The sequence below is a fragment of the Oryx dammah genome, unplaced genomic scaffold (genome assembly GCF_014754425.2).
Source record: "Oryx dammah isolate SB20612 unplaced genomic scaffold, SCBI_Odam_1.1 HiC_scaffold_28, whole genome shotgun sequence".
Lineage (NCBI taxonomy): Eukaryota > Metazoa > Chordata > Mammalia > Artiodactyla > Bovidae > Oryx > Oryx dammah.
In genome coordinates this window covers 8,882,698-8,901,058 of record NW_024070212.1, presented here as the reverse complement: position 1 = coordinate 8,901,058, position 18,361 = coordinate 8,882,698, and the positions used below count along the sequence as shown (strand labels likewise).

Here is an 18,361-nt window from a genome sequence, read left to right as displayed (position 1 = left end):
TGCAGCCATGAAATTAAAAGACGCTTACTCCTTGGAAGAAAAGTTATGATCAACCTAGATAGTATATTCAAAAGCAGAGACATTACTTTGCCAACTAAGGTCCGTCTAGTCAAGGCTATGGTTTTTCCTGTGGTCATGTATGGATGTGAGAGTTGGACTGTGAAGAAGGCTGAGCACCGAAGAATTGATGCTTTTGAACTGTGGTATTGGAGAAGACTCTTGAGAGTCCCTTGGACTGCAAGGAGATCCAACCAGTCCATTCTGAAGGAGATCAACTGTGGGATTTTTTTGGAAGGAATGATGCTAAAGCTGAAGCTCTAATACTTTGGCCACCTCATGAGAAGATTTGAATCATTGGAAAAGACTCTGATGCTGGGAGAGATTGGGGGCAGGAGGAGAAGGGGACGACCGAGGATGAGATGGCTGGATGGCATCACAGACTCGATGGACATGAGTCTGAGTGAACTCCGGGAGTTGGTGATGGACAGGGAGGCCTGGTGTGCTGCGATTCATGGGGTCGCAAAGAGTCGGACACGACTGAGCGACTGAACTGAACTGAACTGAGCGACTTTACTTACTTTACTTAAACTCACTAAACTGAGGACCACCCTTGTGTTGGGAAGCTTCTCTACAGCTTCTGGTTACTACTGAGGAACCTCTCCCATAGGGAGGGACCAAAAAGTATGGAAGGACAAATTAACCCCCAGATTTGGGACCAGGGGACTCTTGTACAAGCCCACCAAGTTGAACTGGTCGCCATTGTCCCCTGAGATCCCAGTTGGCTTCCAAACTGGAAACAATACCCCATTAGAAGAGAAGCTTGGGAAGGACTACAGTCTCTAATAAAATTCCTTGCCAGTAGGCTATTGGTCCTCACCAAGTCACCATGTAACACCCCAATCCTCCCTGTAAAGAAAAACGTTGGGACCTGGTGAATGGTTCAAGACCTCTGGATTATAAATGAAGCTGTAGTCCCCCTCCATCCCACAGTACCCAATCCCTATGCACTCTTGGGAGAAATCCTGCCCAGTGCCAAGTGGTTTACAGTCTTGGATCTCAAAGATGCATTCTTTTGCATACCACTGGTTAAAGAATCCCCATATCTTTTTGCCTTCGAGTGGGAGGCTCCAGGAGAAAAACACCAACACATGACTTGGACAGTATTACCTCAGGGGTTCAGAGATAGCCCCCACCTGTTTGAGTAGGCTCTTAGCCGGAATCTCCTAGATCTGATTCTGGGACCTTTGGGAAAATATTACAATATGTAGATGACCTACTATCTGCTCTCCAGATGAGAAAAATGCCCAGCAACATGCAATTCAGATTCTTAACTTTTGGTAGAGAAGGGATATAAAGTCTCCTGTGCTAAGGCACAGATGGTCGAGAGAAAGGTCACTACCTGGGAGTTCAGATTACATATGGGTCTAGGAGGCTGTCCTCTGATCAAGTACAAGGAATCCTCCAGTTGCCCTCCCCTACAACTCGAAAACAACCGTGAGCTTTCCTGGGGCTAACCGGGTATTGTAGAATCTGGATACCCAATTATGGTCTAATTGTCCAGGCCTTATATGAAAGCTTGAAGGGAGGGGGTGATTTAATCCCATTGATGTGGGGAAGTCCTCAAAAGAAGGCAGAGGATACACTAAAACAAGCCTTAACTCAAGGACAGCCTTGAGATTGCCAGACCCAGAAAAAGCATTCCACCTATATGTGCATGAAAATGAAGAAATAGCCTTAGGAATGTTAACTCAAAGGTTGGGACCTGAACTTCAGCCTGTAGCTTACTTATCCAAGAGGCTCAACCCAACTTCCCAAGGCTGGCCTTCCTGCCTTCAAAATCTTGCTGCTGTTGCAGTCCTGATAGAAGATTCTTTAAAACTCTCTTTTGGGGGCAAACTAACTACTTTTACCAGCCACCTAGTGAAACAACTCCTGAATGGGAGAGGCCATTTATGGACGTCTGATCAAAGGATCCTCAGATATTAAGTAGTGATGATGGAAAAATCCAGGCCTGACTATATCCCCTTATGAGGTTCTTAATCGAGCTACCCTCCTGCCTACCCCCAGGGGCTCTCTCCCCTTTCACTCTTGCCTAGAAACTTTGGATTACTGGACAAAACCCTGAGAGGGCTTGTCAGAAGATCTTCTAACCAATCCTGAGGAAATCTGGTACAATGATGGAAACAGCTTTGTCTTGGATGGAAAAGAAGAGCCAGATATGCAGTAATTTCCAATTTTGAGACCACAGAGGCTAAAACTTTTCCAACAGGTACTTCAGCCCAATTGGCTAAGCCTATAGCCCTGACTCGAGCTTTAGAGATTTGAAAAGGAAAAAGAGTAGCCATTTACACTGACTCCAAGTATGCCTTTCTGGTGCTACATGCACATGCTGCTATTTGAAAAGAAAGAGGCCATTTGACCACCTGAGGGTTCCCAATCAAATATGGTGATCAAATCCTTAGGCTCTTGGATGCAGTCCATCTGCCAGATGAGGTTTCAGTCTCCCATTGTAAAGGACACCAAAAAGGGAGCACAGAAGTGGCACGAGGGAACCAAGCAGACGATCAAGCAGCTAAGAAAGCAGCATTAAAAAACAGTGATGTAATAATGGTTGCCACCTTAGTTCTATGGGCTAATTTGCCAGAAATTCCTTCATATACTGAAGGTGAGATTCTTAAAGCTAAGAGTGAGGGCTTTCAGGAAGATCATATGGATTAGTTCCAAAAGGAGGCACTCCTTTTCCTGCCTGGGAACTTTCAATGGAAGTTGGTTAAATCCTTACACACCACCACTTATTTAGGGGAGAAGGCCCTCCAAAGATTACTAGAAAGGCCCTTCAGAGGAACAGGCCTCCAAACAGCTGTAAGGTGAGTGGCCTCCTCTTGTCCCATTTGCCAATTAAACAATCCCCAAGAAGTTCGAAGACCACAGCTGGCCCAGCCTGTCCAACGGTGTGGGACATACCCAGGAAAGGACTAGCAGATGGACTTCACCCAGATGCCAGTTTCTCAAGGGTATAAATATCCTACTAATCATGATAGATACATTCACAGGATAGATTGAAGGTTTTCCCACCCAGACTGAGAAGGCCACGGAGATGGTAAAAAACTGCTCCATTTCCATGAATGATTTCATGGAGCAGTTTTTTAAATCGTTCTGAGATTTGGCCTGCCCAAGTCATCACAAAGTAACAATGGGACATCATTTACTTCTAAAGTCACCCAAGGGGTCTCTAAAGCGTTGGGTATTACTTATTATCTCCATTGCACCTGGAGGCCTCAGTCTTCAGGAAAAGTAGAAAGAGACAACCAGTTCTTAAAATCAGCGATAAAAAAGATAACCCAGGAGATCTCCCTGGGATGGAAGGAGGCTTTACCAATAGCTCTCCTCCACACCTCTCTTGCCCCTAAGGAACAGGTTGGTCTTAGTCCTTATGAGATGCTATAAGGGAGACCTTTTCTTTATGTCAATGGCCTCTTCTTAGATCCAGAGGCTCAGACCCTCCAGAGTTACACCATGGCCATTGGGCAATTCCAACAAGATATATGCTTGTGGGGTGTCAAACAGGACCCAAAAGATTCTAAAGAGCCACCACTATATGCTTCAGCGACTCAAGTCCTAATTAAAGTCTGGAAAGATTGGTCCCCAAAGGCTCAACTCCAGCCCACATGGAAGGGCCCCTACCCTGTAATACTTTCTACCCCCACAGCAGTCAAGGTACCAGGACACAACTCCTGGATTCACTTCTCATGAGTCAAGCCATGGAAGAAAACAGAAGAGGACACTCAATACACCTGTAAGCCCCTGGGAGATCTCAGATACCTATCAGGACTACAAATGAGTGCCATTCTAATGAACACTCCTAAAATTAAGTTTCTGGGGATAAGATTTCTCAGGACAGTTCTTAAGAGCCAACACAGCCTGGCAGGGGTTATACTCCAAAATAGACAGGAGATAGCTCTCCTGATACCTGAACAAGGAGGGAATTGAGCCATCTTGAATGAAATGTGTTGTTTCTGGGTAAATACCTCCAGCCAAGTTAAAGAAAGTCTCACAGTCCTCAAGAAAAACATCCGGATCCTATTGAATTTCAAAGAACGAGCTGGAGAGTTCTCAGGGTGGCTACAATCTCATCTTGGGGATCCTTCTCCTGGCCAGGGAGGATTTGGAGTTGGCCAATATCCCTACTAATCCCTTTTATTACCATTTGATGCTGCTTATGGTTGCTCCATGTATAATCAATTGTCTAACGCATTTTATCTCTGCCCAGGTCAACAAGCTACAACATGCAGTGCCAATTTAATAAGGATGTATAAAACTACACCTGACTATGGGAAATATCACTCACCCTTAGATGGACACCACTATAAGGACTCTGAGGATTGTGATAAGCAAGAGGGGGAGGCCCAATGCCCCTTGCTGTCCCAGCTCAGCGGGAAGTAGCCAGAGAGACCTCGACACCCTATTTCCAAAGAATTGGGCCTCCCACCTCTTGAGGGGGGAATGTTAGGTAGTTAGAATAGGCAAAAAGAGTCCAACATGGTGGTGGCTAAAAGACAAAGAAAGGGAAAAGCCCACAAAAATGGAACAAAAGAAAATCTGAGGACTGGAGTAAGAACCTCAGGTGAAACAAACAGCCTTTCTGGCTAGCCCAATTTATGCAGAGCAGGCTCAGGGGGAGGAGACAAAACATTTAAAAAGAGGAGCCAAGATTGAACCTCTCTCCTTTTGGGTCAGCGCACCTTCATACCTTGAGGGTATACTATCCTTTGACTGCCAAATAAAACTGAGCTGTAACCGAGCTGTAACACTGGTCTGCCATTTCAAATTTTTGCTGCAGTGAGACAGAACCGAGGAAATGACACACTCCCCTGACATATCTTAAACAAGTCTGATGAGCAGTGAAGATCAGAGTTGTGGCCGACAGGCCTTCATCTTTCCAAGTCAAAGAATGGGGAGGCCATTGGAGAGCAGCTTCAGAATCCAGGCTCCATTGTTCTCTAACTACGAAATTGTGGAGAAGGTATCCAGTGGTACTGAGCTTCAGCTCCCTCAATTATAACGTGAGGACAACAAATTTCTCTAGCTAGGGTGACTGAGATGATTAAATGAGTTATTACACAGATAGACCACTCTGCTGCTGCTGCTGCTACTGCTGCTAAGTCGCTTCAGTCGTGTCCGACTCTGTGTGACCCCATAGGTGGCAGCCCACCAGGCTCCCCCGTCCCTGGGATTCTCCAGGCAAGAAACCTGGAGTGGGTTGCCGTTTCCTTCTCTAATGCATGAATGAAAAGTGAAAGTGAAGTTGCTTAGTCGTGTCCGACTCTTAGCAACCCCATGGACTGCATGGGATTCTACCAGGCTCCTCTATCCATGGGATTTTCCAGGCAAGAGTACTGGAGTAGGGTGCCATAGCCTTCTCCGATAGACCACTCTACTGTCCATCAATTTGTCTATCTATCATCACTCTGTTTATGCTCATATGTACTTTAATTTTTTATTGAAGAGGCAAAATAAACTGATAACTGTGACTGCCCTGAGAAGGGAGAGTTGCATTTCACTGTATTATCTTTTGTGCATATGTTGCCTAAATATGTATAATCATTATGTATTTTAAAAAATTAGTAGAATGTTAGTCAAGTACTGTCCAGTAAATGTCAGTTTTTTTCTCTTTGTCTTCTCAGCTCACTATTCCAAAAGCACAGATTTTGTTGTATGGGAATTTTCTAACATTTTACAGCAGTCTGCCTTAACTACAGATGGTAAAACATCTAAAGACTGAGTGGGTAAAACTAAACATAAAGGGATGAAAACAAATATCATAAAAATTGAATGCTCTCTTTATTTTCACAAGCAAAAGCTTGAATGAGTCAGATATTTTCTGAAGTGTCCAACTTGGGTATGGTTCTTTCAATTATGCTATATTAATTGAGCACTTACAATCGCCAGACATTGTGTTAGGACCCAGGACTACTATGCTTAACTCATTCTTTCATTCAACAGATACTTCTGCAGCACCCACTGTATGCCCTGCAAGGTGGGAGCTGGGGGTATAGTGATACACATCATATACAAGTTTCTGTCTTTATGGAGCTTGAATTTTAGTGGGCTAACTATATACCTTAATTGTATTAGCCACACTTCTGTGTTTTTCTACTGTGGGGCAGATGGAGATGGTAAAATCCTTGAGACATGGTTCAAATATTCTCTATGCTAGAAATTAGCGCTGAAAAAATGTTACTCACTTATGTTATTTAAGGTTTTCTAATGGAGAAAATAAACAGGTGATGTAATAATATATGTTATTTAACTCAATATATCCAACATGGAACCAATATAAAAATGATTAATGAGATATTTTATGGGTTTCTTTTTTGATGATAAGACTTTGAAAGTGAGAGGGTAACAGGCAGGAAGGTTAGTGGTCCCCAAGCAGAGGAAATAGACTTGCACGTGTCAGATGCTTTTTTTTCCACTCTTTTAAGTGGCAGGAAGAAACAAACTACAAGTGTCAGATGTTTTTTTTCCTTCTCTATACAAAATTAAAAGGAGGTTTCTTTTAAAATTCTGCGTTGCCATGAGGACACCTGGTTGCCTGAACTTCTCTCAAACCTTGAGCTAGTCAATGCGTTTTTCGTATGGAGATGTTCTCTTAAGCTATGTTCATGAAACTATGTATTTGCTTGGAAATCTGCCTTTCCTCAAGATTCATGTCAATTGTTTTATGACCCAGGATAACTCACTTGGTGCCAATGCTATCTTAAAATGCATGTTGCAGGTGAAGTGCCTGGTGCAACTTTCTCAGTTTTGAGGCATTTCCTTTCTCTAATTAGCAGCTTGCTAATAGGTATAAAACTCCTTGCTAAAAACCAACAAGTGGGCACTCTTTCTGTCCTCTTCTGATATCTATGTCAGAAGCTTTTTCTATATCTTTTATACTTTAATAAAACTGTATTACACAAAAAGCTCTGAGTGATCCAGCCTCGTCACTAGCCCTGAATCAAAATTTTCTCCTCCAGAGGCCAAGAATCCCAGTGTCGTTCATGGCTCATAGCAGCAACCTTTCAAAATTTAGTGTGTATTGTACATTTACAGCACATCTCGATTTGTACTCATCATGTTTCAAATACTTAAGAGCTACATGTAGCTACTGACTACCATATTGGACAGGGCAGTTCTAGATGCTGCTGCTAAGTCGCCTCAGTCGTGTCCGACTCTGTGCGACCCCATAGACGGCAGCCCACCAGGCTCCCCTGTCCCCGGGATTCTCCAGGCAAGAACACTGGAGTGGGGTGCCATTGCCTTCTCTGGCAGTTCTAGATGAGCACTTCTTAAACTGTAGCACACATAGGAATAGTCCAGAGAGAATGCTAAAATACAGATTCCTGGGCTTCACCACCAAAGGTAAGGATTGGGACCTGAGAATTTGCATTTCCAATAAGATGCCGCCACATACAGACCATATCTTGAATAGCACTGCATAATACGCCACACATCTGCCAGTGAATTCAATTTTAGTGATAATAACCGTACTAATATTTTACCTCTTAAAGCATTTTGCATTAGCTACTGGTGAAATTAAGATTAAAAACCAAAATGAAATATTACTACACACTCATCAGAATGGCCAAAATAAAATATACTGACAACATTAAATGCTAGAGACACCAAAACATTTATACATTTTTGATAGGAATGCAAAATAACTTGGCAATAATTTTAACACTAAAAGTGACTCAAAAGTTTTGGAGAGAGTTATCAAGCCATGAAAAGGTATGAAGAGAACTTAAATGTATTTTATTATGTGGAAGAACCCAACCTGAAATGGTTACATACTATGTGATTCCAACTAGATATTCTGAAAAAGACAAAACCATGGAGACAATTTCCTCTTCGAAAAAACTCTGATGCAGGGAAAGATAGAAGTAAAAGGGGAAGAGGGTGGCAGAGAATGAGCTGGTTAGATAGCATCACCAACTCAATGGACATGAATCTGAGCAAACTCTGGGAGACAGTGAAGGACAGAGGAGCCTGGCATGCTGCAGTCCATGGGGGTCTCAAAAAGTCAGATACGATCTAGCGACTAAATGACAACAATGGAGACAGTAAAAAGATCAGCGGTTGCCAGGGGTGGTGTGGAGGGGTGAATAAGCAGAACACGGAGTGTTTTCAAGGCAGTGAAACTATTCTGGATGATACTATAACGGTGGATAAATATCATTATATTTTATCATTACCCATAGAATGTACAACACTAAGAGCAAACCCTAATGTAAACTGTGGACTTGGGTAATGATGTATCAATATACATTATTAATTGTAATGAATGTGTCACTCTGGTGGGAGATATAGACAATGTAGGAGTCTAGGTATGTTGTCGGTGGCAGGATGCATATGGGAACTCTTGTACTTTTACTCAATTTTTTCATGAACTTTGAACTGCTCTAAAAAATAGAATCTATTTAAAACGGGAAAACAAAGTTCTGAAGAATGTTGATGATTGCACAACAATGTGAATGTATTTAATGCCACTGAGTGTTATACTTAAAAATGATTAACATGTTAAATGTTATATATATTTAATCACAATAAAAAAATAAAAAAAGAAAAATGGATTTACCATGCAATTTCATTCTTGGGCATTTATCTTAAAGAAACAGAAAGTCATTTAATGTAGAAACTTGTACACAAATATTCATAGCAACTTATTTGTAATTGCCCCCAAACTAGAATGGAGAAGGCAATGGCACCCCACTCCAGTACTCTTGCCTAGAAAATCCCATGGATGGAGGAGCCTGGTGGGCTGCAGTCCATGGGGTCGCTAAGAGTCAGACATGACTGAGCGACTTCACTTTCACTTTTCAGTTTCATGCATTGGAGAAGGAAATGGCAACCCACTCCAGTGTTCTTGCCTGGAGAATCCCAGGGATGGGGGAGCCTGGGGGGCTGCCGTCTATGGAGTCACACAGAGTCGGACACGACTGAAGCAACTTAGCAGCAGCAGCAGCCAAACTAGAATAGCTTCTTAGGTGATGCCAATGCAGGAGACATAAGAGATGCAGATTTGACCCCTGGTTTGGGAAGTTTCCTGGAGAAGAAAATAGCAACCCACTCCTGTATTCTTGCCTGGAAGATCCCACAGACAGAGAAGCCTGGTGGGCTACAGTCCATGGGGCTGCAAACAGTCACACATGACTGAAGTGATTTAGCACCAAACTAGAAACAAGTAAAATATCCTTCAGTAGGTGAATGGTTAAAAAAAATAGCATATCTATACCATGAAATACTATCCAGCAATAAAAATATATAACCTATTGATAGTTGCAATAATTAGGATGACTCAAAGAAATTATGATGAATGAAAAAAGCCAGTCTCAAAAGCATGCATACTGCGTGATTCTATCCATGTAACATTTGTGAAGTAGCATAATTCTAGATATGAAGAGTGGATTAATGTCTTCCAGGAGTTTGGGAGGAGAAATAGGGTAGTAATGACTGACTGTAAAGGATGAAGGAATTTTATGATGTTGGTTCACTTAAGTTTGTTGATTATGGTAATGGTTACATGAAGATATTAATGTGAATAAGTTGTATAGAACTTCACACATACACATAAATGAGTGCCTATATAACTGCTAAAATCTAAATAAGCTCTATAGGTTGTACCAATGCCAGTTTCCTGGCTTTGATATTGTACTCTAGTTATGTAAGCTGTTACCATCGGGAAGAGATGGGTGAAATGCACACAGGTACTCCCTATACATTTCTTTACACCTTTCTATGCCTCTATAATTATTTCAAAATAAAAAGGGTTTTTAAAAAGTATTTTGCATACTCTATCTTACTTGATCCTCACAGTAACTATGGGAAGTAAATAGTGTGATTATTTGCATTTTATAGAAAAGAAAAACAAGGTCCACAGGAAGAGTACATTGCTAAATGCAAGCAAAGCCATACCCTCTCCATAAGCATTAATATATTTATGTAAGTACTTATAAGTATGGAGAGATTTAGGGAACCCAACTGTCAGAAATAAAGGTGTTTTTACATAGCAAATTGCAAAGTAAAAGCGAAAAAACAAGCCTTCTCTCTTTCTACAACTTACGATAGACTTGAAGGTTGTAGGACCTGGTGGTCGTCGTTTTAGAGGTCTCTACATTTATGTCAGCTTTGTAGATCCCTGAGTCTTCAATCTTCAGATTTCTGAGCTCCAGGTTATAGTTCTGACCTGAGACATTTATTCGTTCATGGTAATTTTGGTGGGTTATGGTAACTATGGGTTCTTCTCCGAAGTTTCCTGGTTTTACGAAAGCAACAGATGTTTTGGAATGCCAAGAAATGATTGTAACTTTCTGTGATGGTTGGATATTTAGGGGAAAAGTAGCTGACTCCCCCAGAATCCCATTCACTATGAAGATGTCTGTGTTGCTTCCAGCTGCTTCCAGACCTGAGAACATAAATAGAAAACCATAAACATTTGACAAAACCATAACCATTTGACGGTTGTTTCTTTTAGAATTCTCTGTCTCTCCAGGAATGAATCTCCCTGAGGAGCAGCTGATCCAGGTTCTTGATGATATCTTTTTTTCTCTTTTTTTGGATTTTACTTTAAACATATTTAACGTGTTATGATGGCTAAATTTTCTAAAAGATTCTCATTCAAAAATTAATTTTCTCAGTGAATTTTTAAGCAATCCATTTCAGTAAAGTATATTTATCTAGACTCCTAGCCTCTAACAAGAGTTAGATGGAATTTGAGAGATTAAGGCCATAAATCTCCATATTTAAACCTCTGAGGTCTGAGATATTAAATATTTTCTTTCCCAAGGTCATATGGCCAAGTGGTAGAAGAGCTGGGGACGAGAGCCTGTGATGGCTGCCATGGTCTTTGCAAAAAAAAAAAAAAAAAGTTACATTTATGCCTCTATTCCTAGAAGATATAGGCAGAGAGTGCTTTAGAGGTCCTGGAGTAAATATTCCCCAAGTTAGTGATTTTGAGGGCTCTTTTTGCTCACTGTTATAACCCCAGTCTATAGATGAGCACCTGACATATAGAGGGTGCTTAGCAAATATTTGTGGGATGATTTAGCAAATTAAATTCAGTTATGTGTTGCCTAGGCTCTTTTGGAGCAACTTCTGAAGTAAGCAAAGTTCATTTATTCATTCATACTTTTATGAATGAATGGATGTATTTATTCAAGGACAACTTTGTTTTAGATCTTATAGTGAGTATTTATTAATTTGATTATAATACAAATGCTTGTTGAGCCTCGACTCTTTAAAGCATGGTGTAAAGAGACTGGGGTACAACGGTGAGTAAAAATAGACATGGTTTCTGTTCCCTGGAATTTAAATGAAGAGAACAAGTTTGATAAGGTAACTACAAATACGATAAATGCTATGGCACTTTGAGAAAGAATAGGAAAGGGACTTTATTCATTCTGGGAATCCAGGAAGAATTTTGGGATTGTAGTATTCAGTATAAAGCTGAAGGATGAAAATCTAACATAGGAAAAAAAAAAATGAAAAGTTTATTTTGTTCTTTTCTCCTCAATTACCTTATGAAGATAAACTGACTTAATACATAGTTTGTAAAATGAATGGCAATATAATTATAAGGTGTTATTTTCTCCCTTTTCTTCTGTTCTTTCATTACTCTGTTATTCTCACTGAGCTATATGGTGTGAGAGGGTGTTGTGAACCAGCGTGTATGAGATTCAAAACATTCAATAACCAATAGGCACAAGCACTGACCAATCAAGAAGAGCCATAAACACTAACAGAGCCATTCTGATGAGTACTGACTGTATATAAGCCCCAAAGAGCAGAACAAAACTTTTCACGTAAGTGGGTTCAGCCTGACTCTAAAGTTTATTCGGGGTTTGGCATAAAGAGGATAAGAATAAAGGTCACTGAGAATATAAGTCATTGTGATGTGTCAGAAAAGCAAAGGGATTTCTTAAATTGATGGTGCTGTCTCACTATGACCATCCTTGCACTCTAGCTCAGTACTTTCTGGACAAGCCAGGGACTGCTTACATAAACCTCTTTCCTTTCAGAACATCCAAGATTTTCCCTTAGAAGGAATATCCCAGGCAAGGACTGGTGACTTAGTTGGGGTGGGCTAAGTAGAGATGGAGATGTAACAAGGTCCTGGGGGGAAGAAGGAGACTAAAGACCCTTATCTACAAACATTTATTAAGTTCTAGGGCTTCCCAGGTGGCTCAGTGGTAAAGAATCTGCCTGGATTGGGAAGATGCCCTGGAGAAAGAAATGGCAAGCCACTCCAGTATTCTTGCCTGGGAAATCTCATGGACAGAGGAGCCTGGTGGGCTACAGTCCACCGGATCACAAAAGAGTGGGACATGACTAAACAAGTGCCACTCAGGGATGAATAGGACATGGTGACACCTCTGAGGAACTCAGAGCTCAGAGAATAAGACGCATGTGCATACATGTGAACAGGTGAGTACTAAAGAGTAAAAGCAATAGTAACCAAACTACTGAGGGAACAGAAAGAGACTAAGCTTGTCTTTGGTGGCAGAATTCAGAGTTTACCAAAATCCATTCCTTGAAGATTAATTCTCCCCAGACAAGCTCTGCCACTGTGTTGATGAGATCTGGTAGAGAGACACTTGGAGTGTCCCAGCCTGAATCTTTGAATGTCCCCAACTGGACATGTGACCTGTGCAGGGTACAGAGTCTTGAGCTCAGAAGGACCTGAACTTGATTTAACGCTGTTGTGTTGTCATAAACTTCTTAATATTACTTATAAAAAGACCCTATATTTTCATATTCTATTGGGTTCTGCAAAGTGTACAGCTGGCCCTGGTGCCAGATCTCACAAGGTTTCTTTCTTTCTTTTTTTTTAATATCAAGTCCTTGTGCCTAATTTCCATTTCACTCTTTGGATTCAGGTTCAGTGTGAGAAGATGGAAAAGGTGGGGGTTTCATAGACTCATAATTCTGGTGGGTTTTCTCGTCAAACCCCTGGAAATGGTGGGCAGTTTACTAAGGCTGAGATCTTAGTAGGAGGGCAGTTGTGCAGTCACAGAATGGTTGGCGGGTAGTGTTGCTTTTTGAAGTATATCTTTTCTCCTCTCACAAGTCGTTCAGGAAGTGGTGCTTGGGTATCAAAGAGTGAGGCAGTGAGGGTGTCAGATAGCTAAGCTAGAGGAAGTCCTTTTACTATTTTGTGCTGTGACGCTGTTGGTGAGACTCCTGGGCTTTCTGAGAAAAAGTGTAGGGCTTGCACAAGCATAATATGTACCTTTGAACACCCAACAGAGCTATGAGGCAGCCACAAAACCATAGCATGCAAAGAAAAGATAGAGAGGATGAAGTCATAGGTGCTATGAGTAGCCATAGCTGCTACTTCTGCATATGAGCTGGTCAACCTTAATAAAGTCATGAGGCTTTTCTGAGTCTCAGTTTATTCATCTACGGAATGGCAATAGTAACTATAAAATTTGCCTATCTAATTAGTGATCAGAAAAATCATATATGAATGGAAACTCTTTGTTGACCATCAAGGCAAAATAAATGCTAGTTATTTCTGAGGTTATTAATGATAACGATTCTCATTCTCATTCTCATCTTAACAATTAGGATATGCCCTTTAGGACTTCCCTAGTCCATCTCTATGATGACCTTGGTAACACCAAGACCATACTGAAGAATGTATGAAGAACCATTATTAAGGGCTAATTCAGGTAAAGCACAGAGAGACAGTTTTCAGTACCACTGCACTTGGTGGGCTCTATTCTTCTCTTAAAGGCTTTGGTGTTTTAAGAATCTCCATATCAACCAATGCTAATATTTATTTCTCTAGGTGCTGAGAGGACTCGAACAGTATATTAATGTTGGAGGCAACCTTAAGAAAACTTAATTTCAGAGAGAATTTGTGGCACAAAAATGTCTTAAGGACTTACTACGAAAAGCACTATGCAAGTCTATGACCAAGACAAGTTCTCTGTCCTTTTTAAAAATTTCATACATGGTTAGGGAAATAAGACAAACGCACATACACACTCATAACTCACCTTTGCAATATGAGCTGGTAAATGATAAATTCAGATGAATGGTAGAGACAGTAATTACAATAGGAATTTGAAGAAGGACAGATCACTTTGATCTGCAGTGGTTAGAAAAAACTTCTTGGAGGAAACAGAATTTGAAGAGGACCTTGAAGAGTGAAAAGAATGTTACTAGATAGAAAGGGAAAGAATTAGTGTCTCAGGTCTTCAAGTTCTGAATAAAGGTTTAGAAAGAGAAGATGTGTGATGTAGGTTGAATAAGTATAGATTTGCTTAACAAAGTAGAGAGCAATCAGGCTAGAAATATAAATTTAGGTTTAGATTTATGACAGACCTGAGTTTGAAGTCTGCACCACAGGCAGGGGGAAGCTATTAAAGTTTTTGAGAACAAAGGCTAATAATGCTTTAGGGTTAGAGTTATATGGTAATAATGTAGGAAATGGAGGAATAAGAGGAAAGAAAAGCTGGGCTTGAAAGACCATTTCAGAGGCTACTGTGAGCCATCTGGGCATGAATCGAGGGGTAGGAATGGGAATGGAAAGGAAAGGATGAATTTGAAAGATAGCACAAAGAAAGGCAAGGAATGAAGAGGCATGCCATAAAATTCAACAGTATATTGGGTGTCTACTTCATGAGAGTGGAAAACTAATAGCTACTGGAATTTGATTATGTTTATACCCTGGTGGCTCAGAGGTTAAAGTGCCTGCCTCCAATGTGGGAGACCTGGGTTCGATCCCTGGGTCGGGAAGATCCCCTGGAGAAGGAAATTGTAACCCACTCCAGTATTCTTGCCTAGAAAATCACATGGATGGAGAAGCCTGGTAGGCTACAGTCCATGGGGTCGCAAAGAGTTGGACATGACTGAGCGACTTCACTTTCACTTTCATGCTTGAAAGAAGTCAAAAGGAGAAGACAAGATTAATGTCAGAAACACTGAATGAGAGATGATGGTGCACCACTAAATAAGAAGTTAGAGGAATGGAAGATAAGAAAAGTTCATGTGTTAATAGTATTGTTTGGGAGCTGTGGCAGAATCTGCTGGTTGTTTTCCAATATTTGTTTTCTGCTTCATTCTTAGTAATAGAATCCCTAATTTTTAGCAAGGTGTGTGGTCACCCAGAATAAAGATTACATCGCCCAACTTTCTGCGACCTCAGTTTGGTCATGTGACTAAGTTCAGGTCCATGGGATGAAAGTACAGATATTGTATTGACTTTTATGTCGTTAAGAAGATGGTGCTTGCTTTCTTCATCTCTTCGTTGCTTGTTATAGGCTGGAATGCCATGACAGTGGATCTTGGACATTTTGGATCAAGAAGAGGAAGCCAAGTACTGAGAATCATGGAGCAGGAAGACTCAAAAAGTGTGGATCCCTGATGACCTTGTGAACTATTCTACCAACTGAACTGCCAACTCCAGTCATTTTACACTAACAAGAAAAATTTCTTTCTTCTTTAGGGAATTCTTATTTTTGAGTCTCTGTCACTTGCCATCAAACTGAAATCCAAGTGGTTTAGCAATCATCTATGGAGAGGAGGTGATCGGAGGGGAGAGTCACTCAGGAAGAGTAGGCTGAAGTCCAAGGCTGAACCTTGTGATAAGTGCTTACAGTTATAGAATAGGCCCTATCAAAGAAACTGAATAGATCAAGCGATACAGTGGCAAGAGAGGCACCAATAGCAGACAAAATCATGAAACCCAGGAGGAGAAAGAATCTCAAGAAGGCAACTGTCACTGACGTCTAGTGATCCAGAGTCTTCAAGTGAGTTAAAGGCTGAAAATGACCCCTAGATCTGTCCATTAGGAGGTTACTGATGACCTTTGAGAATGTAGTTCAAGTTGGGATGATTCAAATGGAGGCCAGAGTGTACAGGATTGATTATATAAAAGGTGGTAAAGAATTGGAGAAGCTTCATAGTGAAAGAAAGGTTATAAAATAGAACAAATAGCTAGCTAGAGAGCCAAACAAAACTAATTTATTTGATTTTGTTTTGAAATAGAAGATATTGATGGGGGAAGTGTGGTATGGAGGAAAAGAAGATAGAGATTTCCCTGATCTGGGATAGATGTTCCTACGCATGGAGTTCTTTGTTTCTCTCTCATAGTACTTGCCACACTGGGTGGTAGTCATGAGCCCACCTATCTGTTTCTGGACACCAAGTCACTTGAATCCAGGAATCTTGTCTTAAAATCCTAAGCACCAAGCACAGTGAAGTATACACAAGCCACTAAGGCTTGTGTGGAACAAAAAATGGAAGGGAAATGGTATGCATAGAAAGGTATATGTTTTCAGTCAGAAGAGGCTCATGCCTTCATCTGAAGTGGAAGGAAAAAAGGAAAGGATGAGTGAAAGGATATTGATATTTTTAGGTCTTGTTGGGAGTAAGGATAGAAGAAAGTTTGCTTGGCAAGATGGAAGAAGCACATAGTTTGAGTCCAATGGGCATGTGTTCAATTCCTGACAGTACTGAGGCCCTTATCTTACTTAGCTACAAGATAGGATATAGTAATGCTTACCTCATGAAATTGTTGGGAGTGCACATAGATGTTCCTTAATATGTAGTTGACTTTTTGGAACAGAGAAGATAAAATGGTAGCTAGTCACCTTGGACTGCAAGGAGATCCAACCAGTCCATTCTAAAGGAGATCAGTCCTGGGTGTTCTTTGGAAGGAGTGATGCTAAAGCTGAAACTCCAGTACTTTGGCCACCTCATGTAAAGAGTTGACTCACTGGAAGACTCTGATGCTGGGAGGGATTGAGGGCAGGAGGAGAAGGGGATGACAGAGTATAAGATGTCTTGATGGCATCACCGACTCGATGGATGTGAGTTTGGGGGAACTCTGGGAGTTGGTGATGGACAGGGAGGCCTGTCATGCTGGAATTCATGGGGTTGCAAAGAGTTGGACATGACTGAGCTACTGAACTGAACTGAACTGAGCTGAGTCATGCTTGATGGCCTTCATATCTTCAGTAATGTGGGAAGCAAGAGGAGGCAGGAGAGGGACTACTTAAGATGTGTAAAGTTAGGGGTACAGGTTTTGAATCTAGGGTTATTTGAATCTAGATATGTTATTTGGGGGAAACAATTGAAATTCTCTGATTCTTAGGTTCCTTACCTTTAAAATATAGGTAATTATTAAGTACAATTATGAAGAAAGAACACTAAGCACAGATTCCTGGCACATAAAAAGATAGTTGCTATTATTATTTTGATGAATGTAAAAATTTTGAGGAAATGCTGCTCTAGGGAATACCCCCAGGGAGTTAACAGGTTGACTGAGGGGATGAAGGGACTGGTGAGCAGGCTTGGGGCCCAACGAAAAAGAGATTACCCATATTTATAATATCTCCTAATGAGTGTGAAGAAAGCAAAGAACTGAAGAGCCTCTTGATGAAAGTGAAAGAGGAGAGATAAACATTTGGCTTAAAACTCAACATTCAAAAAACTAAGATCATTGCGTCTGGTCCCATCACTTCATGGCAAATAGATGGGAAGCAATGAAAACGGTGAGATACTATATTCTCTTGGGCTCCAGAATCACTGCAGATGGTGACTGCAGCCATAAAATTAAAAGATGCTTGCTCCTTGGAAGAAACGCTATGACCAACCTAGACAGCATATTAAAAAACAGAGACATTACTTTGCCAACTAAGGTCCATATAAGTCAAAGCCATGTACGTGATGTGAGAGCTGGACTATAAAGAAAGCTGAGCACCAAAGAATTGATGCTTTTAAACTGTGGTGCTGGAGAAGACTCTTGAGAGTCCCTTGGACTGCAAGGGAATCCAACCCATCAGTCCTAAAGGAAATCAGTCCTGAATATTCATTGGAAGGACTGATGCTGAAGCTGAAACTCCAATACTTTGGCCACCTGATGCAAACTGACTCATTGGAAAAGACCCTGATGTTGGGAAAGATTGAAGGCAGGAGGAGAAGTGGACAACAGAAGATAAGATGGTTGGATGGCATCACTGACTTGATGGACATGAGTCTGAACAAGCTCCAGGAGTTGGTGATGGACAGGGAAGCCTGGTGTGCTGCAGTCCATCGGGTTGCAAAGAGTCAGATAGGACTGAATGACCGAACTGAATGAGTGTGATTTCCTGATTCCCATAGCCAGACCACAGCAGGATAGGGTGGGAGAAAGGCAATACTTGTAGAAGAGAAGCAAAGGCAAGAAAAGGCTTGAACTCCATGATGTGGGCTTGGATGGAAAATAGGTTCCCCGTGACCCCTAGGTAGCTATGGTGAAGAGGTAACTGGAGGGTCAGGATGACACCAGCTTGAATAGAGAACACCATGGGCAGTCTATTCACTGGAGCTG

At 41.2% G+C, this 18,361-nt stretch overlaps 1 protein-coding gene across 6 annotated transcripts in view; it reads right to left on the bottom strand.

Moving 5' to 3' along the window:
* Nucleotides 1-18,361, bottom strand: part of CD84 (CD84 molecule) — a 39,434-nt gene that overhangs the window by 12,161 nt on the left and 8,912 nt on the right. For all 6 annotated transcript variants that reach the window (XM_040230094.1, XM_040230097.1, XM_040230095.1 and 3 more), the window contains exon 2: nucleotides 10,106-10,447. In XM_040230094.1, coding sequence (XP_040086028.1) covers nucleotides 10,106-10,447 — 342 coding nt within the window. The remainder of the gene's footprint in view (nucleotides 1-10,105; nucleotides 10,448-18,361) is intronic.